The 26228-nt window shown below is 37.8% G+C and overlaps 3 protein-coding genes across 6 annotated transcripts; all 3 read left to right on the top strand.

Annotated features, from left to right (window-relative positions):
- The first annotated feature begins 991 nt into the window (after positions 1-991).
- LOC137943788 (glutamyl-tRNA reductase 1, chloroplastic-like) lies at positions 992-2380 on the top strand. Its single transcript, XM_068789222.1, has 2 exons — positions 992-1168; positions 1280-2380. The coding sequence occupies exons 1-2, from the start codon at positions 992-994 to the stop codon at positions 2378-2380; spliced, it is 1278 nt and encodes a 425-aa protein (XP_068645323.1).
- A 9101-nt stretch (positions 2381-11481) lies between these two features.
- LOC137944386 (pentatricopeptide repeat-containing protein At2g01860) lies at positions 11482-13853 on the top strand. 4 transcript variants are annotated; one of them, XM_068790059.1, is made up of 2 exons: positions 11482-11619; positions 12264-13853. In XM_068790059.1, the coding sequence occupies exon 2, from the start codon at positions 12343-12345 to the stop codon at positions 13708-13710; it is 1368 nt and encodes a 455-aa protein (XP_068646160.1). In that variant the 5' UTR covers positions 11482-11619; positions 12264-12342; the 3' UTR covers positions 13711-13853. The 4 variants fall into 4 exon arrangements, with proteins under 4 accessions (XP_068646160.1, XP_068646156.1, XP_068646157.1 ...); XM_068790055.1 differs by having other exon boundaries at positions 12180-13853; XM_068790056.1 differs by lacking the exon at positions 11482-11619 and adding an exon at positions 11817-12062 and having other exon boundaries at positions 12180-13853.
- A 4578-nt stretch (positions 13854-18431) lies between these two features.
- LOC137944185 (uncharacterized) lies at positions 18432-24659 on the top strand. Its single transcript, XM_068789758.1, has 9 exons — positions 18432-18953; positions 19763-19808; positions 19888-19966; positions 20078-20123; positions 20272-20370; positions 22446-22514; positions 22619-22961; positions 23065-23219; positions 23312-24659. Exons 1-9 carry the CDS (start codon positions 18471-18473, stop codon positions 24329-24331), a joined length of 2340 nt encoding a protein of 779 aa, XP_068645859.1. The 5' UTR covers positions 18432-18470; the 3' UTR covers positions 24332-24659.
- The last annotated feature ends 1569 nt before the right edge of the window (positions 24660-26228 follow it).

Genomic DNA, 26228 nt, shown 5'->3' with positions numbered 1-26228 from the left:
GGCTCGTCTCCTAGACCCTCGGCGGAATCTTATCTGTAGAGTCTCCGGTGGTTTTTCAGGCGTATCTGAAGGCGGCGGCGGCGGCGGGGGATTATCATCTTTGCTGTTAACTGCCCGGAGGATATGGAGCCCAGAGCGTGACAGAGGGCTGAGGGATTTTGATGCGAAGGCCTTGGAGTGGAAGATGCGGGAGATCGGGTACAGGGGAAGGATGGCGTTGGCTGCTCCCATTTCTTCTTACACCGATAATGGTTGGCTGTTGCTTTTTCCTCTTTTTATCCTATTTTTAGCGCCTGTGAACTTTTTTTTAACTGGGCCAGGCTTCAGAAACTAAAACATAACGAAATAGGCCCATGTATGGGAAGTAGAAACTGTGACATGCGATTGGGTTGAGATCGAACCTGTTCGACTTATATATAACTAGTGGGCTTCATAGAGAATATCGTTACAAAAAGGGAAAAAAATTTATGGGTTTTTGTTTTTCCACTTTTTGTCTCAGTCGCGTCTTACCCAAGTCGAAACTTCCCTCTCATTAGAACGGTGACTCAAATTTGGTAACTCGGAACCCGCGATTGATTCAACTTTCTCTCTGGATTCTGCCACGTGGACAAACGCTAATTGAGTAAGTCCAATCCCACTCTGAGTCAACTTTCCTTCTATGATCCTTGACCACTATAAATGTACCCTTCACTTCACTCCTTCACCTCACTTCCTTCGTTCCTCCTCTCTTCTTCTTCGTTCCATGGCAACCATGATCCTTTCCCTCCCGTCTTCACTGCCTGCCGTCTGTAGACGTAAATCCCACCTGAAAGCATTTCCTGCAAGGGTTACTTCACAACGGCCAGTCATTTCTTGCCTCAGGGCTGAGGCAGTTAGCTCTGTTTCTTTCCCCTCTGCGCCTCTCCAATGCTTCAAGACCTCGGCTGGATATACAAGAGATAAAAGCTGCATTTTGTTGATCGGGCTAAGTTATAATACGGCACCGGTGGAGATGCGTGAAAAGCTTGCTGTACCTGAAGCAGAATGTGCTAATGCCATTGAAGAGTTATGCGGCTTGAATCATGTAGTAGAAGCTGCTGTTCTGAGTACTTGTAACCGTGTGGAAGTATATGTGGTTGCTCTCTCTCGGGACCGGGCCCTTTTTGAAGTTACAGAATGGATGGCAAAGGTTTGTACCTGTCTTTCTATTCATCTTGAATAATATTTTCGCTTTATTTTCTTCTCAGAAATAATCCCTTAGACAAGGCCTTGATGTTAATGTATATCATCTTCTTTGCAGAAAAGTGGCACCGATGTTTCCGACCTCAAACCTCACCTGTTTGTGCTTCGAGAAAGCGATGCAACTCAACATCTCTTCCGAGTATCTGCCGGACTCGATTCGCTCGTCTTGGGTGAGGGACAAGTACTCTCTCAAGTTAAACAAGTTGCGACAATCGGTAATGGAGCAAAAGGATTTGGAAAGATCATGACTCTGCTCTTCAATCGCGCAATCCAACTCGGCAAGGAAGTACGTACCAAAACCAACATCTCATCCGGTGCAGTATCAATAAGCGCTTCTGCCGTCGAGTTGGCTCTTTCAAAGCTTCCTGTCACCACGTTTCGCTCTGTAAGAGTATTGGTCGTCGGAGCAGGCAAAACCGGCAAACTTGTCATCAAACATTTGGCTGCCAAGGGGTCCAAGCATATCGTGGTTGTGAACCGATCGGAGCAGAAAGTCGCTGCCATTCACAAAGAATTGAAGGGTGTTGAGCTGATTTACAAACCCAGTACGGAGATGCTCGCTTGTGCCGCGGAAGCAGATGTTGTATTCACCTGCACATCGTCAGAGAAGCCCCTATTCTTGAAGGAACAAGTCGAAACACTTCCTTCAGTTAGTGAATCGCTGGGGGGACTGAGGCTATTCGTCGACATATCTGTGCCTAGAAACGTAGGTTCTTGCGTCTCCGATGTGGGCTCTGCTCGGCTTTACGATGTGGACGACCTGAAAGAAGCAATGGAGGCCAATATGGAGAAGAGAAGAAGAAAAGCAATGGAGGCTGAACCAATTATCGCAGAAAATTTGCTGCAGTTTGAGGATGCATTCAACTCTTTTGAGACTGTTCCCACGCTCAAAAAGTTGAGGTCATACGCAGAGACAATTCGGGCAGAAGAGTTGGAGAAATGCTTGTCGAAATTGGGGGCTGATCTTCCTGAGAAACTGATCCCAGAAGTCACTGCTCTCAGCCACCGCATCGTGAAGAAGCTTCTCCAGGGACCCATCCAACATTTGAAATGCAGTGCTAGCGAACACCGAACTTTAGAAGAAACAGTTGAAAATATGCATGTCATTAACAGGGTGTACAGTCTCGACACTCAAGAATTTCATGTTAGAGCAGAGTAACTAAAGAAAGAAGTGAGAAGGACAGAGTTCAATCTCTGGATGTACAGCCTCGACACTCTAGAATTTCATGCTGGAGCAGAGTAACTAAAGAAAGAAGTTGAGAACGAAAGAGTTCAAAGCTCTGCAATTTTTTATTCTTTTACTTTTGCTTTCCCACTTTGCTACATGGTTCAAAATTGTGTAGTTGGTCCCTTTGTTATCAATAAAAGAAGGATGTTGATGGCCATTTTGTATAAAGTTAAAAGGAAATGTTTGTATAAATGACAAATTAGAAGAGGAGATCTCCATTGAAATGATTATAAAGGTTTTCTAGTTCTTAGTCAAGAACAAAAGGTATGTTATCTCAGAACAGAGGCAGAAAATTTGATAGGAGAGATCAAGATAGCCATAAAACCAGCCCACATCGTTGAAATAATTCATTCGGGTGTGGAAAGTTGACTTGGAGAAGAGTGTGTGTTGTTGTTCAGAGCTTTGGCCCTGTGTCTTCTCCTGAAAACATCCTGTAGGAATCTCTTGGTCTCAGTCTGTATTTCCATGAAGGGCTTCCCCTCTATACCTTCTCTTTCTCTTTCTAACATTCTTTGCCTCTTCATTACTGCCCTGGCTGCCTCCTTGTTCTCCTTCTCTTGTCTTTCAACTTCTTCCTGCATATACATGTAAGTCTTAAACATGAATTTCTAATAACAATATGAAATTCATTATAAATTAAACGGAAGATAAATCGTACCTTCTTCCATACGCTTCAAATTCCTTCGCTCTGTTTTCTCGGTGCTTCCGATCTCTGAGCACTCACGGGGATGGCACTGAAGGGGCTTGAGTGACGAGACAAGGGACCGAAAACCATACTTAACCGAAGCCAACCTTCCATCAAGGTTATTCATGGCTTCGTGTTACCGAGGGAATTGCAACTGCCGGAAGTTGCAACTGCCAGAAATTTGAGACCACGTTTGAGAAAACCGTTTCTCATAAAAACGGTTTACATTCTCCCACTTGGTCCAAACTTCTAATATAATTTTAAACCCATCGATAATCTGAATTTAAGTAATAAATACATGAATCATGGCGATAGGTCCTCTAATGACGAGTAGTATCTTCCATGTATTACTATGTATGTATTACTTATACTGTATGAATAAACCCTATATTTACTCTTGGTCCAACACAGATGAATTTTCTCAAAATTAAAGTGCACATAAAAATGAGAAAAAAACATCAAATTAATTTAAGAATTTCACTGAAATAACATTGTTCATACAATGAAAAAATTTACATAATGGAACCAAGTCCCATATTCACAACATGATCCTTGAATTTAAACAGTGGCATGCCCTTAGTCAAAGGATCTGCGATCATTAAGTCAATGCTGACGTGCTCAATGACCACTTTATTTTCTTTAACACGTTCTCTTATGGCCAAATACTTAATGTCGATGTGTTTACTTCGACTTCCACTTTTGTTGTTCTTGGCCATAAAAACAGCAGCTGAATTATCGCAATATATTCTTAATGGCCTAGAGATAGAATCCATAATTCTAAGCCCAGAAATGAAACTCTTACGCCATACACCATGTGAAATAGCCTCAAAATAGGAAACTAATTCGGCTTCCATAGTTGACGTGGTGGTCAAAGTCTGTTTGGCACTCCTCCATGATATTGCTCCACTAGCTAACAAGAAAATGTATCCTGATGCTGATTTGCGGGAATCAACACAGCCAGCAAAGTCAGAATCTGAGTAACCAATGACTTCTAAATTGTCCGTCCGCTTATACATCAACATGTAGTCTTTGGTTCCTTGAAGGTATCGCATGACTTTCTTTGCAGTTCTCCAGTGGTCTAACCCGGGATTACTCTGATATCACCCCAACATCCCAACAGCAAATGCAATATCAGGTCTTGTGCAGACTTGAACATACATTATACTTCCAACAGCAGAAGCATATGGAATGTCCTTCATTTTTTCCCTTTCAAAGTCGTTCTTCGGGCATTGGTTCAAATTGAACCTATCACCCTTCACAATGGGAGCTACACTTGGTGAACAATTGTTCATCTGAAATCTCTCTAACACTGTATTAATACAGGTTTCTTGAGACATACCTAAGATACCTCGAAATCTGTCTCTATGAATCTTAATGCCAATGAAGCTTCACCCATATCCTGCATATCAAAATTGTTAGAGAGAAATTGTTTCACCTCATGTAGAAAACCCTTATCATTGGTTACTAGCAAAATGTCATCCACATATAAAACAAGAAAACAAATTTTACTCCCACTGACCTTCTGGTATATACATTGATCCATAATGTTTTCTACAAACCCGAATGAAGAAATTACATTATGGAATTTCAAATACCATTGGCGGGATGCTTGTTTTAATCCATATATTGACTTTTTTAGCTTGCAAGCCAATTGGTCACCATCACTAGAAGGGAATCCTTCAGGTTGTTTCATGTAAACCTCCTCCTCTAGATCTCCATTGAGAAATGCCGTTTTCACATCCATTTGTTGCAACTCTAAGTCAAAATGGGCTACTAATGCCAAAATTATGTACAAGGAATCTTTCTTAGATACAGGAGAAAAAGTTTCTTTGTAATCGATTCCTTATTTCTGAGTGAATCCCTTAGCAACGAGTCTTTCCTTGTATCGCTCAATGTTGCCTAATAAGTTTTTCTTTGTTTTAAAATCCCACTTACATCCAATGGCTTTAAATCCATTAGGCAACTCAACAAGATCCCATACTTCATTACTCTTCATAGAATTCATCTCTTCCTTCATGGCATTGTACCATAATTCTGATTCTTTGCAACTCATGGCTTCTGAAAAATACATGGGATCATTTGCGGTTCCAATGTCAAATTCTTGTAGATACACTATATAATCATCAGGAATTGCTGATCTCCTGAGTCTAGTAGATCTTCTTAATATAGAACCATCATTTTCCTGAGAAGTAAGTGGTTCAACTAGTTTTTCAAAAGTGTTTGGCAACTCTTGAAGAACTTGATCTACTGGAATGTTGTCAGCAATTTGTGGAACTTCAATGATTGGTTGTTCAACACCAGTTTGTACTTGAGGGATGCTGTGAACAATAATCGATCTATCACTTGAGGTGGAAGGTTGAGATTCTGAATAATCCTTCTCAAAAACTATGTTCCGAGTTGGATTCCTCCCACTGATTAAGTCATTTTCAAGAAATTTTGCATTTCTTAATTCCACTGTCCTAGTGTTGTGAGATGGACAATAAAATTTGTAACCTTTAGACCTTTCAGCATATCCAATGAAATACCCACTAATGGTCCTTGGGTCCAACTTCTTCTCTTGTGGATTATAAATTCTCACTTCAGACGGGCATCCCCAAACGCGCATATATCGCAAACTCGGTTTCCAACCTTTCCATAATTCAAATGGCGTTTTTGAAACAGCCTTGGTTGGAACTCAGTTTAATATATACACTGTCGTTTTAAGTGCTTCAGGCCACAAGGATCTAGGAAGATTGGAGTTGCTAAGCATACTCCGTACCATGCCTAATAATGTTCGATTTCTTCTTTCTGCTACACCATTTTGGTCCAGAGAACCAGACATGGTATATTGGGCAACAATCCCATGTTCTTGAAGAAACTTTGCAAATGGCCCAGGTGCTTGTCCACTCTCAGTGTATCTACCATAATATTCTCCACCTCTATCTGATTTCACGATCTTAATTTGCTTACTGCATTATGCCTCTACTTCAGCCTTAAAGATCTTAAAGGCATCTAAAACTTCATACTTGTTATAAAGCATGTAGAGATACATGTATCGTGAGGAATCATCTATAAAAGAGATGAAGTATTTCTGACTATGTGAGTCCATGTCTGGACTACATATATCAGTATGTATGATATCTAATATGGTTGAACTCCTATTGGCACCTTTCTTTGACTTGTTAGTCTGTTTTTCCTTAATGCAGTCTACACAAGTCTCACAATCAGTAAAATCCAGAGTATTAAGTACCCCTTCATTCACTAATCTTTTAATTCTATCTATGGAGATATGACCTAATCTCCGGTACCATAATGTAGAGGAATTCTCATTAATAACACCTCTTTTATTACCAATGTGAACATGCATTGAACCGTAAGTGGTATTGTTTTGTAAATTAATGTTATAAAGACCATCAGACAATGTACTATTCCCAACACAATCAGACTTATAATATAAACTGAAAGATGAGTCTGAAAAGTTACAAGAATATCCATAAGGTACAAGCCTTGAAACTGAAATCAAGTTTCTGGAGAAACTTGGAACATAAAAGGTCTTTTCTAATTTTAAAACAAAGTCACTACTTAAAGTTAAATAGCAAGTTCCTATAGCTTCCACATGTGAGCTCATCTGATCTCCTGAGAAAATGTGATGCTCACTTCCTACTGGTTTCCTTAGGTTTTGCAAACCCTGCAAGGAATTCGAGATGTGGATTGTTGATCCAGAATCAATCCACCAAGTGTAATTATTGACATTAACCATATTAGATTCATAACAAACAAATGAGGTTGGTGTACCTTTGTCAGCAAGCCATTTTTGAAACTTGGCACATTCCTTCTTCATGTGTCCCTTCTTTTTACAGAAAAAAACACTTGGAATCTTTCTTAATACCAGCTTGAGGGGATATTTTACCCTTCCCTTTTTGTTTGGCTTGATACTTGCCCTTTCCATGTGTTGCCATCATGACATTTTCTCCTTGTTCCATCACCAGTCTCCCTTCCTCTTGAACACACATGGTCAAAAGTTCATTAACTGACCATTTATCTTTATGTGTGTTGTACGAGATTTTGAAGGGTCCATATTGGTGCGGAAGGGAATTCAGAATGTAATGCACCACGAAAGATTTTGACATATCAACCTCAGGATTTTTTAATTGAGCCGCAATATCCCTCATTTGCATGATGTGCTCACGCACACCTCTCATACTGGTGTGCTTTAGGGATGAGAACTTCATGATTAGGGTGCTTGCTAATGCCTTATCTGAAGTGACAAATTGAGCATCAATGGCTTTCAGCAAGTCTTTGACATTTTCATACTGCTCAACAGAACCATGAATACCAGCAGCAATTTTTGTCTTAATGAACATTACACTGAGGTGATTAGATCGCTCCCATCGTTCATAAAGTGTAATTGCATATGTAGTGCTGGTATCAGTAATTACAGGTGGTTCGTCTTTCCTAATAGCATAATCTATGTCCATCCACCCTAAATGAAGAAGTATTCTCTCTTTCCAAACCTTATAGTTATCTCCCTTAAGATTAGGGATATCACAACGAAAATCAGAGAAATGTGCAGGTGGTACAATTGCATAAAATTACAAATTACATGCCGATGTTAAAATTGAGGCCTGAATAAAATATCATGCTTTACCAATGTAAATCATGCTTAAAAGTCAAATCAACTGACATAAAAAACATTGCCTGTGGGCTAAATATTTTTAATTCAAGTAGATTCAAAATTCTTTATGAGTAAACTTGATGATAAAACTATCAAATTATTTATGAATTCATAATTCATGTGGGTAAATTATGAATAATTTGATATTTTATCCTAATTAATATACTCAAATATAATAAAAAATTCATGTGGGATAAAATTTATTATATTAAGTATAATTAATTAAAATTAATTTCTAATTTTTCTTTATGATAAAACTATCAAATTATTTATGAATTCATAATCCCTGTGGGTAAATTATGAATAACTTGATATTTTATCCTAACTAATAAACTCAAATATAATAAAAATTTCTGTGTGATAAAATTTATTATATCAAATAAAATTAGTTACAATTAATGTCTAATATTCTTTATATGATCCTAATCATAATATATAATTTTTATTAAGTTAAAGATGTTGTGGTTACTCTCTAATTCATAAAAATTATATGGATCACTAGACATTAAATCTCATAAATATATGAGAATAGCATGAATTGCATAATTATAACTTACACTAACATGTTATCATTATGCACCAAATATGTTCATAAAATATGCATAATTAAAAACTATAATATTATGCATAACTTTAATTTCATGCATTTACATATATGCCAAAAATTGCATAAAAAACTGTAACAGGAAATAAATCTAAACCTTCCTGTATACTGAACAGCAGACGGCCAATGGCCTAATGGTTACTAGCGCAAGTAATTTCCTCATCGCGCGCGGGTTCGAATCCCGCTGGCGCAAATCCAATTTATGCATCGAGTCAACTCGGACCAGGAACGGCTAGCCAACTCAACTCGTCCCGAGCCAACTCAATGGTATATACAAAATTACCTTATAAATTTAATCACATTTTTCTGTGCGTTGGAGGTCATCTTTAACCTCCAGCCGCGCAGAAGAAAACTTCGCTGGCGTTCTTTCAAGTCGTCGACGTCGGAAAACAGGTCAGAATTGTCTCCGGCGTTGACGCTGCGTCTCCGATGCTCTCAGGCGTCACGAGACAGCCACCGTAGTGAGCTCACAGAGAGCGTACTGCGACAGCCTCCGTCGGCGGTCGGTGCCAGCAACCGTGCGGAATGGTCGCCGGAGCCGGCGTCATGCTCGACGCTGGCTGTCGCCAATGCCAGAGCCCCGACGCCCGCAAGCAGTGAGCGTAGAATTGTTTAAAAAAACAAAAACAGAGACTCTAAGGGGGGGTTAGTGCCCCAAAGTGGATTCTTGAAGATCAAGTCATGTCCAACATGAAGATCATGTTATGTCATGTACATGAAGATCAGGTAAGAATTTGTGTTAGTGTTGACGACTTCATGTGCACTGGAAAACAGTTTCAAGTGTTAGTGCCCCAACATGAGAAAAACATAAAAAACAAGAGAATTTCTAAACCTTTACAGTGCACTTAATTACAACATAATCCTTAAACCCTAAATTAGGTAAAACAACCATTATTACTACACGAATAAGTTATTTAATGTATAATTAAATATACTAATATATTTATTAATTGAATTAGATATTTTATTGTACATTAATATGGTAATTACATGAGCCAATGAAATACCTACACGATTAATTACAAATAATAAATAAATAACATTATAAATAACAAAAACGAAAGTAATACGTTGAGTTATTAATTTATTAATAACATATGGTATACTTTAACCTAAAAATGAATAATTTAAGAGAAAAAATTGATCTAATCATAACTTTAACACACTATATATTTGTACATAATATATTTTATGTATTATTAATTATTAATATATTATCACAAAATTTAAAACTATTGGTTTAATTAACTATAGCAATCGGATAATTATGCCAAAAATAATTTATCAAATATTTATTTTAATAATATTTTAATTATGACTATTAAATCACTATTTTAATATAGTAACTGTAATATAAATATATTAAATAAATTAAAATAATTATTTTATAAATATAAATTATAAATTAATAATTTTTATGACAATAGTTTAATTTTTCCTAACTTAGGAAAAATTAAACCATCGTCGTCTTCCTCAGCTGCGAGCCAAAGGGCAACGACGATGGCGACGGCGACGGCCAGCGACGGCGACGGCCAGCGACGACGGCGGGCAACGACGATGGCAACGGGAACGGGCTAGTAGGCAACGGCGACGGAACGAGAGAGGGTTGCGGCAACACCGATAGAGGGCTGCGGGAACGAGAGACAGTTGCGGAAAGAGAGAGGGCTGCGGCAACACCAAGAGAGGGCTCCGGCAACACCGAGAGAGGGTTGTGGAAGGAGAGAGGGCTGTGGAAATGAAATGGCAAAGAGGGTGTGCGGCAGAGAGCCCCCCGAGAGACAGCCCCGCTCGACGAGAGAGAGCCCGCGCGAGAGTCATGTAGATGATTCTCAAAATCGGGTGGAAAGCACTTTCCGCCCGTTACTCTTGAGACATGAACTCTTGAGTCATGTATCTTCATGTACATGAAATGAATTTTGGCTCTCCCTAACGACATCAGGACATGAACTGCGTGATGCGCATGAAGATCATGTCCTGAGTCATGTGCACTAACCCCCCCTAACTGAAACAGAGACTCTCGGAATCAAAACACTGGATCAGAGGTTTGCTCTGATACCAACTGTAAGTCTTAAACATGAATTTCTAATAACAATATGAAATTCATTATAAATTAAATGAAAGATAAATCGTACCTCCTTCCGTACGCTTCAAATTCCTTTGCTCTGTTTTCTCGGTGCTTCCGATCTCTGAGCACTCACGGCGATGGCACTGAAGGGGCTTGAGTGACGAGACAGGGGACCGAAAACCATACTTAACAGAAGCTAACCTCCCATCAAGGTTATTCATGGCTTCGTGTTACCGAGGGAGTTGCAACTGCCAGAAGTTTGAGACCATGTTTGAGAAAATCGTTTCTCATAAAAACGGTTTACAATACATTCATAATTTTTTCCTCAATTTATCCAGCAACCAAACTATTCATGGGAGAACAGATCAAGATTGCCTTTCATCGCATACCCATGATGACAAAAAGTGCTTGAGAGCTTGGTTTTTTTCCAAGGTATTTTGTATCGAGACCTTCAAATTGGAATATATTGAAACCCATTGCACTAAAAGGCCTACCTTTTAGAGAAGGCACAATGTGGATATTAAAGACGGCTGGACTTCTCCGACACTCCCCCGCACGTGCGATGCCCACAACACCCGGGGGGTCATATTCAATAACCGATACAAATACAGGGTGCAGTGGGAGGATTCAAACACACAACTGACTTGCTCTGATAACATATCAAAACTCATTGCGCTAAAAGGTCAACCTTTTAGAGAAGGCACAACTTAGGTATTAAAGACAGGCGGGGGGACAGAATATAAATTCACAATATATTTTAGTTATGTCTATTAATCATTTGTACTTGAGAGGGTGCTATACATTTTGATACCATGAATTTAGGTCTCCTGCACTGCCTTCGAATCGTGATCCAATTTGGCTCCTTCAAATTTTGAGTTGAACTACTTGAGTCAAATTGTGATTCGGACGAACTCGACTCTACCGCTCGTGGATTAACCCAGTGAGTCGTCATCATCATTGCATATCGCTGATATATGTTGAATATCTGATAACGTTTATGTTAGATTGTAGGGTGGATGAGAAGCCCAGCGGCCGATATATGCCGGACAGTCCGTTAGAGCAAAAGAGCCTTAAGATTCTTTCTCGCATAATCTCGTTTCGTCTTCTGGGTACTCTGTTGTCCACCATTTCGGTTTCTATGCAGGGTTTGTGCTTCAAAGAGGTGCGGCCTTCCTCTTCTTGTAATATTGTCTTTTATTTTCTAGTTTAGTTTAGTTTAGTTTAGTCTAGACTTTTGAGCTTAGTGATTTTTCCTGTATATGATCCTTTTCCTGTCAGATTGCTCAGTTGTCTTGTGTTTCCATTTGAGGTTTTATTTGATTAATCAGTTATACTCTTCGTAGACCTCCTTTTTTGTTAAACAAAGAAGTTAAAAAACTCTGTTAACTATCTCAAACCAACTTCCAGTGCTTAGGAGGAAAGGATGAGTGCCTCTGTCTCGTTCCTTCTTTCTCCAGGAGATGTCATAAGAAACAAATTCTGGCGGGGAAGAAAAAAATACCTTGCCTCAGTGATCATAAGAGTCAGCGTTTGTCTGTGAAAGTGAATTTCTTGTCGGAGTAGAGGAACTTTCTCTTATGTCCAACAGAAAATTTGATTCTTCCGGTGAGCCTCCAGTTGTAGGCTACCTGTTTGATCATATTGCATCTAATATCTAACCTTCTGAATTCTGGATTTTCTCTTTCCAACATAATGGCTCGTTTTTCAACTGTGTCAAAGCAGAACTTGTGTCTCACAATTCAATGAGGAGCCCACTTCGGATATGGTGTATGCAGTTTTGACCCACCATATTTCTTCTATCGGCAGTGTTCAAATCCCTCATAGAAGTGGATGCAGGAGAAATTACTCAAATGTGATTGGATTGACTGCTCTACTGCGGCCCGTTATGGCTTCCACACAGCGAAAAATACCTAAGAATCTTCGGTACCCACGTCGTGCAAAGGTTCCTTCTGAGCCAAATAATACTAGATTTATGAAGAAAAAGATCATGGAGGAAAATGCATCTAAGGCTGATTCAGATGATATGGAGAGTCGAGAAGACGACAACCCATCTTGGTCCCCGGATGAAATAGAAACAATTTCCTCTCTTTTCCGGGGAAGAATCCCTCAGAAACCGGGAAAGCCAACAAAACCGAGGCCTTTGCCACTTCCTTTGCCCTACAAAATCCGACCATTGGGGTATCCCACCCCCAAAAGACACATAAGATCAGTTTCCCGTGTTCAATTGTCATCACGTTCTTCGTTTTCTAGCAGAGTGTATAAGAACCCAGATGCACTCATCGGCCTAGCTAGAGAAATAAGCAGACTTCCTTCTGAGACAGATGCTTCAGAAATTCTGGACAAGTGGCTCAGGTTTCTTCGTAAAGGGTCTCTCTCATTGACTATTCGAGAATTGGGTCACATGGGTCTTCCTGAAAGAGCTTTACAAACCTTCTGCTGGGCTCAAAAGCACTCACAGTTCTACCCTGATGATAGGATCCTTGCTTCAACTGTTGAGATTTTAGCAAGGACTCGAGGACTCAAAAAGCCAATTGATATGGAGAAGTTCATCAGTTCAGCAAGCCGGACAGTGGTTGAGGCAATGGCCAGGGGGTTGACAAGAGCTGGAAGTTATCATCTCACCCGGAAGCTTCTCTTAATAGCTAAAGACAATAACAGAACACTAGATGCCAGTATCCATGCAAAGCTAATACTGGAACTTGGGAAGAACCCTGATAAACATAGACTAGTATTGGCTTTACTGGACGAGCTCGGAGAGAGGGAGGATTTGAATTTGAAGCAGCAAGATTGTACAGCTATTATGAAAGTCTGTATCAGACTAGGGAAGTTTGAAGCTGTGGAGAGCCTGTTTAGTTGGTATAAAGAGTTGGGAAACGACCCTAGTCTTGTCATGTACACCACAGTGGTTCACAGTAGGTACTGTGAGAAGAAATACAGAGCGGCGCTGATGTTAGTTTGGGAGATGGAGGAATTGAACTTCATTTTGGATCTTCCAGCTTACCGGGTTGTGATAAAATTATGTGTTGCTTTGGATGATTTGTCTAGGGCTGTTAGGTATTTCTCAAAGCTGAAAGAAGCTGGATTTTCACCTGGTTATGATATTTATCGTGATATGCTCAAGATCTATGTGAATTCAGCTATGTGGGCCAAAGTTGAAGAGCTACGCAAGGAGGTAGAAATGGAAGGATTTAAGTTGGAAAAGGAGACATCCTTGATGTCAGAGATGAAGAAACAAACTGAGTCTTATAATTGATGAGATAATTTTTTCCTTTTTCTTGCTGTTGTAAGTAGATCTAAATGCTCTGTTTGCACTGATTTTCAGTGGAATTTTGTGTTGGTCATGGAAAACAATATGATAGAAAATTAATTTTTCTTTGACCAAATCACTTATTGAAAAATGTTGTATTGAAAAAAATAATTATGAAGTCTGTTTCTACATTAGAAACAAAAGGCAAAGTTTTGGAAATAGCAGAAGACAACATGGAGGTGAGAGAGGAGAGTCATTTAAAATCAGTTTAATGCTTCTAAGTCCATTTTCATTGTTTTTTAGAACAATGTGTAAAATGATAGCCAGCCAAATTCCAATTATTAGCTAAAAGTATGTTTGAGAGCATTAGGTCATGCAATATTTTCTAAAACCATATTTTTCGAGCTTATACAAATGTTTTAAAAACCTTTCATTCACTTAGATTTGACCTAAATCATGCTTAGAGCTTATTAGTATAAACTACTAATATGTTTAATCGACCATCCACTTATAGTATGATCAATCGTCTTCAAAGCAGTTAAGATGAACTTAGAATGGACGATTTGTGTAACATAATCGATCATACAGAATGCTGTTTGACAAGAATTATAAAAGGATTGATCATCCTCTCGGTATGATTAATCATACAACCATTCTAGGGTAAAATATAAAGCATAATAAAGGAAGGGTATATAAAATATAATCAATCAACTAAATTTTCATACAGTTGCAAAGTGGTTGATTTATGTCATAATCAATCCTAAGGTTGTGGAAACTAAAAAGTATAGCATCTAGGAGACGATTGATCGATAAATGAAAATGTATGGTAGATCAACCTTATTTGTAGAATGACGCTTAAAAAATAGCTAGTTTTACCAAAAAAAACCTTAAAAATAGGGACCTAAACTCATACCTAATGAAGCAATAAGCATATCTTAGCATATCAAACTTTTGAAGAAAAAAATTATGCCTCAATTTCCAAATTTACCCTTTTATATGAGAAAAATCCCAAACTTGCATATTTCCAATTATTGGCATATTTCTTGGTAGCCTTAATTCTATCAAACTCCACATACTTCATTCCATTTGCTAAAATATTGGAAGCTTAATCTTACTAGAAGAAGGTTGTCTCACTAAAAAGAATGTGTAAATTTTTTTCTCTTTTGTATTTTAAAAATGAAAGTGGTTTTCTAAAACCTTAAATCTAGCAGGGGATGATTAATAGAGATGAAATCTAGTTGTAAGAAGAGTGAAATTGGGTATGATACTTGGCTTAAAGAGAGTTGGTTAATCTCTTTGTAATTTTTCTAAGAAGAGCAAAATAGTAATTTTTTTTCTAAACAAGGGTTCTTGGTGGCAATTACCAATTGGGGAAAATGGAGAACAAAATTTTCTTACCTCCTTGTGGTATTGTGCATGTGATTTTAATTTTTCCTCTTCACTCGATTTCAATTGCACTATAGGCATTTAAGTTCTAATATTTTTTTATGCTCAATTAACCCGTAGTAGTATGGGTAAAAGCCAAAAACCTAATGAGGAGTTCTGACTCTCATTAAAAATACAACGGCATCGTCATTTGTCTCATGATCAAATTAATTTTGTGAAGTGTTTTAAAGGAACTACGACAATTAGGCTCTACTTGTTATTTTCGCATTTTGTGAAGGAATACTTTGTCTTGAAATGACAAGCAGATCTAGATGATCGAAACTTTCTTCCTTATAATGTATTTATCTTTGACAAAGATGATTAGTCACAGAATCTAAAAGACACCATTGTCATATTATTTTTATGGTGGAGATAAAGTATGTTTCTTACAACTTTAAGGCTCAAATAGTAATTTTGATTAAAATTTGTGTGGGAGGAACCCAATTATATGTATTTCACATGGTTCGCCAAAGTTTCTTGATTTTATTTGAGAATAAAGCACATTGATGAAAAGTTCAACTTCATCAAAGAAATGTGTATAACAAAACTAACTGATGATTTAAAGAAAAAATGTATTGAGATGGTTATTAATCTTTTATTTAAGGGGTTGAGCCTTAAAAGTATTTATTGAACATTTGGATGATATGGGCAATGTGATTCATTTTTCTTGGTTTTGACTGGGGGATGACAAAAATTGCTCAATAGAGAAGACAAACTTGTGTTTTGTGAGAAGAAACTGTTGGAGGAGATGATATGCACGAAGACAAGGGCTCCAGTAGTTGTAAGAGGAGTTCTAATGGTCAATAGCCAATAGTGTCAACACCAAAACTAGATGAACTTTTTCAGGTAACAAAGAGACTAACTTCAGGGGATCCAATGGGGTTGTCTAGTAGGTTTTGCTATGGACAAACATTGTCTCCAATAATTATTGAAATAAAATACAAAAAGGAGAAGATGAGAGTCATTAATGGCAATCAGACACCAGGAAAGGAACAAATGTCAGGAAGTTGTTAGGGGTAGCAAACAAAATGCAAATGTTGATCATGAAACACTAGCGTTTGTGGTTATTAGCAAAGGTAGAGAATTAAAACAACCATGAAATATTGGGATGGGTCATTGGCAAAGAGGCAAGCGTTGTGCAATGAGTAGTTGTGGAATGCTAAGCTATTAAGGAAAACTATGGTGATAGAGTAGTGCGCTAAGACTAATTAGGAGTCTTGTTGGAATGGAGAAGTGTGGATTGATTAGAATTCTAGAAGTGAAGTTGTGATTAGATTTTCTATTTTAAAGCGGGTTTAAATGCTTTAGAATAAGAATCTTGACTCTATTTTGAGTAAAAAAACATGTAAGGAGTAGCCTATAAATATTAATTAAATATCTAGTTTAATTAGATGAAACAAATATACAAATTTGTAACTTTCTCTTACACCTTCTTCTTTGTTCTCCTTTTTCTTCCTCTCATCTAGCATCTAATATCAGAGTTTTTTTTTTATCAAAAGCGTTCTATTTTCCCTTGATTTTAAAGCTCTAGTCTAGTTGAGGCGTGGATTCGTGGATTTGTGTCAAAGAAGGAGGAATCAAAGAAAACCCTAATTTTTTCAACCCACGGGAGGTTGATGACAACCCTTGAGTAAACTCATGGTCAGGTCAAGTGGGTTTGAGTTCTCCAATGGCAACAAAAAAGAACAAATCAACCCTCAAGTAGCTTGAACCTAAAGTTGAGTCAACTCGTGGCGTATAAGGGGTGGGATCACTTCAAGTAATACAATATGACAAGAATACATCTAGGTTAGTACATATAACATAGAAAGTTATGTTGTTGCATTACTAATCAGGATATCAAGTTTTCTGAGAGATAACTTTTCTTGTTAGAGCACAGAGAAGTCGATAAATATAAGCAGGAAGGTTGCCTACTATATAAAAAGTTGGCATTAGTTGTTGGAAATTTTATTGAGTTTGCAAATGGTGTGATTAGGGAGATCCATGGTCTACCGCCTAACGATATTGAGTTTGCAAATGAAGCTCGTAGAAGAGGCAAAACATCATCAAATTCCCAGTTTTGAAGTTCTTCTACTCGTCACAGGAAGAGTTCATAACAATCTCCTGATAATACTAAAATGATCATTAATGCCATTAACAATATGGCATAAACCCTTGTGGGGATCTTTTGTCCCGCATATGCCAATGCAAAGCTTCTATAGTACGAAGCTCTTTTAGAAGTACCTAACTTGCCCAGAGAAGTCAAATTTTATACCCCTCAAGTTGATTGACAACAAAGATAAGAAAAATATGTTTGTCAAGATGACACTGGAAGAGCGATATGATTGGCTCATATATAACTTCAATAAAATGTAATAGATTGACACACAATTGTTGACAATATTAACATTGATATATAAGACATTTGATTTTGAATGAATGTCGTTGATTAATGAGTATTTCGATTGACTTTGAAATAATATGTCTTAATGTGAATAAATGTATATTGTGGTTAATATATGGATATGTGTGTGTTTAAGACATGGATGATACGTTTTTTTTTTTTTTTGTTACGAGAGGAGGGCTAAGAATTATTTAATAATATGATTTAATATTTGTGTTTAATACATAGATATTGCAACTTATTTGATGGTACTAGTTGTGTTTTATTGTTTAGATATAGATGCTCATTTGTGTTTGGGCTTTGTTTTCATTATTAAATATCCAATATTGCAGGTACTCATAGATTATCTATAAAATAGTGAATAAATTTACATTTGTATTATATATTACACAGTTGTACTTGCTCTTGTAAGTTATTACTTACATCATCGCAATGAGTAAGTACAATGTTCTTATGTTAGAAGCGATCTATGGTATTTTAAAAAAATATTAAAAAAATTATCTATTAAATTTTAAAAAATTTATAAGATAAATTAAAATATTTTTCTCAAATCGGCTAAAAACTGGACTATTATTTGATAAGGGAGAGAATCTTTCTAAGGTGAGAGAATCTTTCTGAGGTGTCACCACTTTATTGAAGATGGGATAAGTTCCGGCGCAGCCTGCAACTCAAGGTTCATTTATTTAATTTCGTTGGGTGGACCCACCGAAGTGCCACGTGTCGTTGAGGTAGAGCGACTCAGACATCCACTTAGGGCCATTATGCAGCCGCAGCATGTCCATAAGGATATGCCTAAAAAGGGGAAAGGGGAGTAGGTGTCGCTTTATCTCTCACGTGCCTCCGTCACGTGTGGGTCTGTGACCCACCGCGCAGAATTCATTACACGCAAACAAAAAAAAAAAAACGAAAAAATACCCCCTTAGTTTAGAGAGAGAGGAGAGGGAGGGGGGATCGAGAAATGGGTAAGGTAGTGGAGGAGAAGAAGAAGAAGAAGAAAGGTCGTCCCTCTCTTTTGGATCTCCAAAAGCGAAGCCTCCGACAACAGCATGAACAGCTATTACAACAACTGCAAAAGGACCCCTATTCTAATACCGGAAACCCCAATTCACGAAACCCTAACCCTCCGTCCCACCGGCGGCTTACTCGTCGCAACCCTAATCCGGAGGTCGTTGCGGACAACCGGAATGATGAAGACGACGATGAGGATGATGACGAGGAGACTAATGGCAAGCGCAGGGAGAAAAAACTCACGCTGGTGCTTCGTTTGCCCCAAGGGACGGAGAATTCGCAGTCGGCCGGGAGGTCGGGATCCGACGCCGCTGACGAATCCGACGGGGAGGAGGATGAGAATGGGGAGACTCCGCTCAAGAGAAGGAAGATCAATGCCGTTGGTGTTGCCGACGGATCGGGGGAATTCGGTGAAGGATCGATTAATGGAAAGGTGATAGTTTTTTTTTTTTTTTTTTTTTTGCTCTTTTTCGAATTGGGGTTTTTTTTTTTTTTTGTTCCGGGACATTCCGCTTACTGATTGGGAAGGGGAGAAAATTGACTCTTTTGAGAAAACTGATGGGTTTTGTCAATCATTGGGTCTTTGGGTGCTGGATCAGATACGGAAAAAAGGTGTGATCTTTTTCGAATTTAAAAATTTTGTTTTCCGCTTTGAATTGCAGTTTTGGGGATTTCTCATTGCTATTTGTCTTAAAAGGCGTGTTTTCTTTTGCCCTTTTTAAGTAGGAGACGTGGCTGGACTTTTTAATTTCCGATAGTCTGTTTGTTAGTTGAAAAATCTCTGTCCATATTTGTCACAGATTAATTTTGATATCGTAAACAGTTTACCGAATTGACTTTGTCGAGTTTTTGTTTTCCGTATTTCTTTTTCCTTTAAAGTTCACGTCTGGGATTTCAGCGGTACTTTACGAGGTTATTTGTTGTACTTTTATATTCTTGATTGGTCTCGGGTTCTAAAATATCCTGAGAACATATGTTTTGTCTTTAAAGTTCTAATTTGTCTTTTCTTCCCTTTCTTTCTGTTTTTTTTTTTTTTTTTTTTTTTGTTGTTGTTGTTGTTGCTTCTATTTTTATCATCTCTCGTTTGGTCTTTTTCTCTGATCTAATTGGATCTTTCTTCTACTTTTACCGTTTCATAGCATGTGGAAAGGTCTTCAAATTCTGAGGACGATGAGTTTATGTTCGGTAGTGTTCTTTAATTTGACTGACTGTCTCTCTTACTCCGATATAATTTTTTTCCAGACAGAAAGGCAGACTTCTGTTGCGAAAGCGACTGATTCCCTTCCAGGTGTGTGTTGGTTGGATTTGCCACAAAAAATTCTTGTTCTTGGAAATCTTTATATATTTACGTGGTTTATTCCATGCAGTGGCACCTTCTGGTACCGGGCCCACAACTCCCCTGCCGGATAAGAAGTTGCTGATTTTTATCCTCGACCGGCTTCAAAAGTGAGACTGCGGATTCCTTCTTCCCTTGTCTAAATTTGATTCTTCGATATGTTTCTGTTTTCAAATCTTAGTTCTGACCTCATGTTCGGTAATTATCTGATATGTTGGCAGGAAAGACACTTACGGAGTTTTTTCAGAACCTGTGGATCCGAATGAGGTTGATTTTCGACCCCTTTCATATTGATTCGTTGGTTGTTTATGCCCTTTTTTTTCTTTATTCTTGCTCCAGCTCTCTACTGACATCAACTATTTTGTTGAAATACTTGTTCCATTTGAACTGAATTTTTCACGCTTCCTGTTTACAGCTGCCAGACTACCATGAAGTCATAGAGCATCCAATGGATTTCGCTACTGTGAGGAGCAAACTTTCTTCTGGGTCTTATGCCAATTTAGAACAATTTGAGGTTGGTTGAAGGATGTTCCAGATGGATTTTTATTTCTTTGAAGCTTTTCATTTTTAAGAACGAAATATTTCCTCTTCCCTTTTGTTGAACTGCCGGTTTAAGGAAATTCAGAGGTGCATTTCTCAGAGCAGTGTAGTTTGTCTTTTGAGTGGTTAAAGAAATTTTTTGTGTGTCTGACTCAATTTTAACACATTAATTGGATCCTTTTGCCAAGTTGCATCTCCTGAATTGCTACTTTTGCATTTCAATGTTGTCGCTACTTTCGTCTTTCTCAATGATATCTCATTTTCACTCCACCTAGTTTTCCAGAGTCCACATCTTATTAGTTGAGATTAAGGGTCCATCATGTCCTTATGAGGCTGACTATCTTTTTGATTTATGCATTTCATCTTCCTCTGCATTGTCCTGTGAAAAGGGCGAACCACAAGGCCCAAGGAGTTCTACTTTAAAGGGAGTAAAGGTGCATATTTTACTATGTTAAAGAATCATACGATGGAACTTACCTTTTCTTCCAAAGAAATCTTTTTGTTTTTGAATACCAATATTACCAGTCAATCACACAAGCATACTAAGGGCTATGCTTTATTGAGACTGAATTTCTTGAGGCTTGTCTGGTTATACTAATGTGTTGTGCACTAAATATAGATTGACAATGCCACAACACCCTTCAAAGGCTTAATAAAGGCCATACTTGCTGAAATCTGATATCCATGCCCAAAATTGAAGACGTTACCATGAATGCTGGAAATGGTCTTCAGTGCAATTGTTGTACCTCTGCTCTCAAATCTTTTGCTCTTGGAAACATAGTTGTCCTCACTGTACTGTAGTTTATTCATTTTTAAAAAAATTATAATCCTGGTGACTGATACAGAGAGACACACAATTATCACACACATCCTACATAGTCAATATACCTTTTGAGACCTCATACGAAGACCTTCACATTAAGAAAGCCCCCAATTGGTCATTAAGCCAAAGGATCAATCTGCCGCACTAAATATAAGTGTCTTTTTGTCTAAGGCATAATTTTCTATGTTGGGGCAACTTTCAGTATTGTTTATGAAGACAAATGCCTTAAAAACGGTAACAGGATAGGTTGGTATTCTGTTCCCTCGTGGTTCACCTTTGTCAAACTTTAAAATACTTTTACTTCTACTCAAAAGTGTGGCTGGCTGTCACTTACATTTCATTTGTCCTTCTTTTGCTGGGGACCTTTCCTGACCAATCTCTTGTAAGATGGTTGATGATGATGCCAGCAACCTTTGACAATCAATAATTTAAGCTTTCTTCTGTGACCTTTGTTAGGATCTCTTTTTTATTTATTTTTGTTAAATCCTTTGTTAGGATCTCTTATTATAATTTAAACTTTCTGAAAAAAAAAATAGGATAAATAATTGTGGCCTTCTATTTAAGAATATCTATTCCCCAATATTAGGTCCACATTTTCTTCTTAAAACAAAAAAAAAGGAGTTTCATTACTTATTTTCAGTTGGCTTTCATTACTTTTTCCTGTATTATGTAATTCTATGCTCTCAGTGCCTACTTGCAAATTTTGGGAAATTCGACATGTGGAACAGTGGAAATTTGCTGTTTTTTTTTTTTTTATTATTGGAGGTCTTTGATCTGGTGGACCCAGTTGATAAGCTGGACGCCCTTTGAGTTTGCCAAAAGATTTCAATATTGAGTTATCGATGAGAGAAATAGGTTGTTTCAAGTCCCCTTGCTTATAGGAACAGCTGAACTTATTTGCTGTAATCTCACCCTATCAGACCTGATAATAGACTAGTAGAATTTTTGGTCGAATCTTGGATGATCCTGTGATAGTATCATTTGTTAGTCAATGTCTTTAAATGTCTTATGTTCATTTTCAATCATCTAATTTTTTTCCGCAAATTGGTAAGAGTTAAGCTGTCAATCTTGTATCTTTCAACCTAAACTGATCTTTGCATTTTGCTTTAATTGCATCATGAATCCCTTCTATACTGATTGGTTCTAGTTGCCTTGTTTTGTAAAGATATTCTATTTTAGCCTTTTAAACTTATATTGCTAACTTGCCATATTTTTTTATGTTGCAGGAAGACGTGTTCTTAATATGTTCTAATGCAATGCGTTACAATGCGCCTGATACCATTTATTTTCGTCAGGTATTAATTATGAAACTATAAACATTCTTACTCTATGAACTTCCAGAAAAGGATTGAAAGAGCATTAGAATTGCCTCAATAAATTTGCTTCCCTCTTTTGTCAGGCCCGGTCCATCCAAGAGCTTGCAAAAAAGAATTTTGAGAACTTAAGGCAAGATAGTGAAGATAATGAACCTGAGCTGAAAGTTGTGCGTAGAGGAAGACCACCAGGCAAAACTTCTATCAAACGACAACTAGGACGCCCTCCAGCTGACAGGGCCAGTTCAGATTTCTCCTCTGATGCAACCCTTGCAACTCCTGTTGATAACAAATCTAACCCTTTGCATGATTTAAGAAGAGGAGCTGATAAGCCCAATCTAGGAGATGCATCCACAAGGAGTTGTCGCAGCGCTGAAACTTATGGTGGTTTTGCTGATCATAAATCTGACAGAAATGATGAATTCTCAGGTTTATATTGCTGAAACTTTAAGCATTTGTAGCCCTCTTCCTTTTTATAGACTCAGCCGTTAAAGCGTGTATTTTTAATTTTCTAAATGTCTTGGCTTTTCAGGTTTTATGTTGAAGTCTATGTCTAAACTCGCCAAAAAACAGTTTGTGTTTGATGAAAATCGTCGTAACACTTACAAGCAGTCCCTCCAGTCGTCATCAGCACGTGAACCATCAGTACTAACTACTTTTCATGGAGATAGGAAGCAACTAATGCCTGTGAGTACAATGCCAAAGCTATTCCTTCTGAATATTTATTTTGGGAAGTATTACCAGTAACTGATGGGTGAAACATCTATAATATGAATTAGGTTGGGCTTGGTTTTCATATGGAACATGCGTACGTAAGGAGCCTCACTCGATTTGCTGTAAACCTTGGACCCACTGCTTGGAGAGTCGCTTCCAGGAAAATTGAGAGACTGTTGCCTCCAGGAACAAAGTTTGGCCCAGGATGGGTGGGAGAAAATGAAGCTCCAAATCAATCACCGCATCAACCACTACCATCCTCTTCATTTACAGGTCCACAACCAGTAGGCCCTTCACCACAACTCCCTTCCAAAGCCCGGCTTTTAGCATGTAATAGTGTACAGCATGAAGGTGATAAATTGTCAGTCAAACAAGAATCCTCAAATAACTTGTCAGCCTCAGAAGCTAGTTGGACTAGAACCCCTCCAGTGTCTACCTCCAGAACATCCATTATCGTCAGTTCTTCTGATTCCGCTGAGATCCCTGAAACTCTAAGAGGCAAAAACTTTGAAACTGGTTATAACATACACAACAGCAACAGTGGAGTCCGGCCAAAGCCACCTTACCAACTTCATCAGAACTCACAGACCCATTCTCCTGTTAATGGATTTAACCCCGGATTTGGTTTTAACCTCTCACAAGTTGGAAAAATGATCAGGCCAGGAGGACCACATGGAAGTAACTTCAGTCTAGAGACAACTTCAGCGTCAGGGATGCTTGATATGGTTAATAGAAGAGCGAACAGTTTAGTCCATTCCAACCCTACTAGTCGAGCGGACACTGAAGGCCCCAGGCTGATAGGTGCCACTGTGCCTTCAGGTCGAGCAGAAGCTGAAGGGACTAATGCACTTCGAACTTCGATTTCAGTAAATTCAGGCGGGTCCTCCGCGAATGCTCCTCATGATGTTCATCCAGGTTCGGGACTTCTGCCTCATCAGCAGCCATCTTGGCGGGGATTATCTCTTCACCCAAATTCAGATTCGGTACCACCAGATCTGAATGTGAGATTCCAGTCTCCAGGTTCTCCATCGTCAGGTGCAGTCAAGGTGGATTCACAACATCCGGACTTAGTATTGCAGCTCTAAGGGGTAATTTTTTCGTATTTCTTCCCATAATTCCGTTGCAAGGAAGAGAGATGGGTTCGTAACCACAATCGAGAGCAGTAACTGAGAGGGTATTTCTATTTACAACCCATTTATGTTGTATAAGGTCAGGGACAGACTGTACAGATTGATGTATCCTAATTTAATTCCTCAAAAGGAAAAGGTAAATCGCATTTGTAACTGCTTCTCCCCTTCCCATCAGCTTCTGCTAGCAAGAGGGATTGGGGAAGGTTCCTTGTTTTTGTTTGCGCAGAGAAAAGGGACGGGGAGGCCCTCATCTTTATAAAATATTGTAATCTTATTAAGAGCAAGAAAGTGAATGCAGACAAAAATGGGGTCTCTCATCTCCATCTCTACCTCTCTAGACTTAAGCTGTGGCTTGTCTTGATCATGGGAAAGTCAGTGAAGCTCAGACTGCAACTAGAGAACAATTTTAAGCAAGGAGCATATCAGGTAGTTCCTTGCTTTCATAAATTGGTGACTGCAGCAGGCGCCCAACATCTTCAATAACAAACCCAAAAGTGTTGAATTGAAGAAGAATTGATGGTTGGTGAAAAGAAAGTCTAACAAAAATCAATCAATAACAACAAATCGGTACATCAATGCCAATTACCTATTAATGTAATGATTGGTTTTAAAATAACCCTTACTTGATTTCAAAAGGTAGATGGCTCGTATAGTCTTTAATGACTTAATTTGAAAATATAGACAACTAAAAATAATCCTTATTGATTTGATTTAAAAATACTAGCTCAATGTAAATCTAGGATAAGATTTTCTAATTGGGGAATGCATACAAAACAACTCATATGACCCACGAGTAGTAATATGAACTTAAGCAAACGATTTCAAATTGTTGTCACACTAGTTCAATGTACTTGCTTATCAATATATCTCAAGTATGAACATGTAAATACTTGAATTTGAATTCTTATTGACAAATTTTAATATTTTGAAAAAAACCCTTTTAAGATGCCTCAAAAAATCAACATATTTGTATGTGAGATATGATTTGAAAACAAAACAAAAAAATAAAAAATTGGTGGTACAGATTTTGAGTGATAGTCAATCTCACAACTAATCAAATTTGATCTTCAAAACACATGACACACATTTAATAGGTTGAATTCTAAAAATAGGTGAAAATATGTTCAAATTTATGAAAAATAATTATTAAATCTTATTTTTACTGTTGAACAAGTTTGTAAGTCACTTACAAAATTTGGAGACCTATAACTTCCATATTTGAATCTGACATTCTAAAATTTTGAATTATTGTAACATGGGTTTCAATCTTATAGCATGGGTTCAACTCCTCTTGCTTTTGCACTTTATAGGGGTCTAATCTTTTTTTTTAAAAAAAAACTTTCTATTAGGTGGATTTGATTCCTTTTTTGTTTTTGTTTTCCTTTTCACGTATATGGGTTTGAATCCTTCCATTGGTTTGAATCCTCTTGCTCAAATGGGTTTTAATCCTCCTGGAGGGTTTTACATCTCCCAGTTGGTTCTACTCCTCTTAGTGGGTTTTACTCCTAGCGGGTTCTACTCATCTTTTTCTTTCGAACTTTTTGTTTCTCTATATGCAACTCTTCTACACTCTCTATCATGACAAATGTTAGAATCCTTTCACAAGGGTCCAACTATTTTTGTTCTTTTTTCACCTAATGTTTGACTTCTTTTGTCTTGTCACTTTTAGGGTTATCGTTTTTATTGATGTGTTTGACTTCTATGTATAGGTTTGACTCCTTCGACGTTTTACAAAACCAATTTCTCCTTTCTTTGTTCGGTTTAAACGGTGTTGTTGGGTTAATTGGATATCGTGCTTTCTAGCATGAACTACTTGTTCCCCTTTTGAAAAACAAAATTCCCAAAAAACAAC

Source organism: Aristolochia californica, unplaced genomic scaffold (genome assembly GCF_029961685.1).
Source record: "Aristolochia californica isolate CCGP_79_NKW_82.1479 unplaced genomic scaffold, dmAriCali1.0.hap1 SCAF_11, whole genome shotgun sequence".
NCBI lineage: Eukaryota > Viridiplantae > Streptophyta > Magnoliopsida > Piperales > Aristolochiaceae > Aristolochia > Aristolochia californica.
Note: the sequence above shows the minus strand (reverse complement) of the source record. Positions and strands in the feature narration are given on the sequence as shown.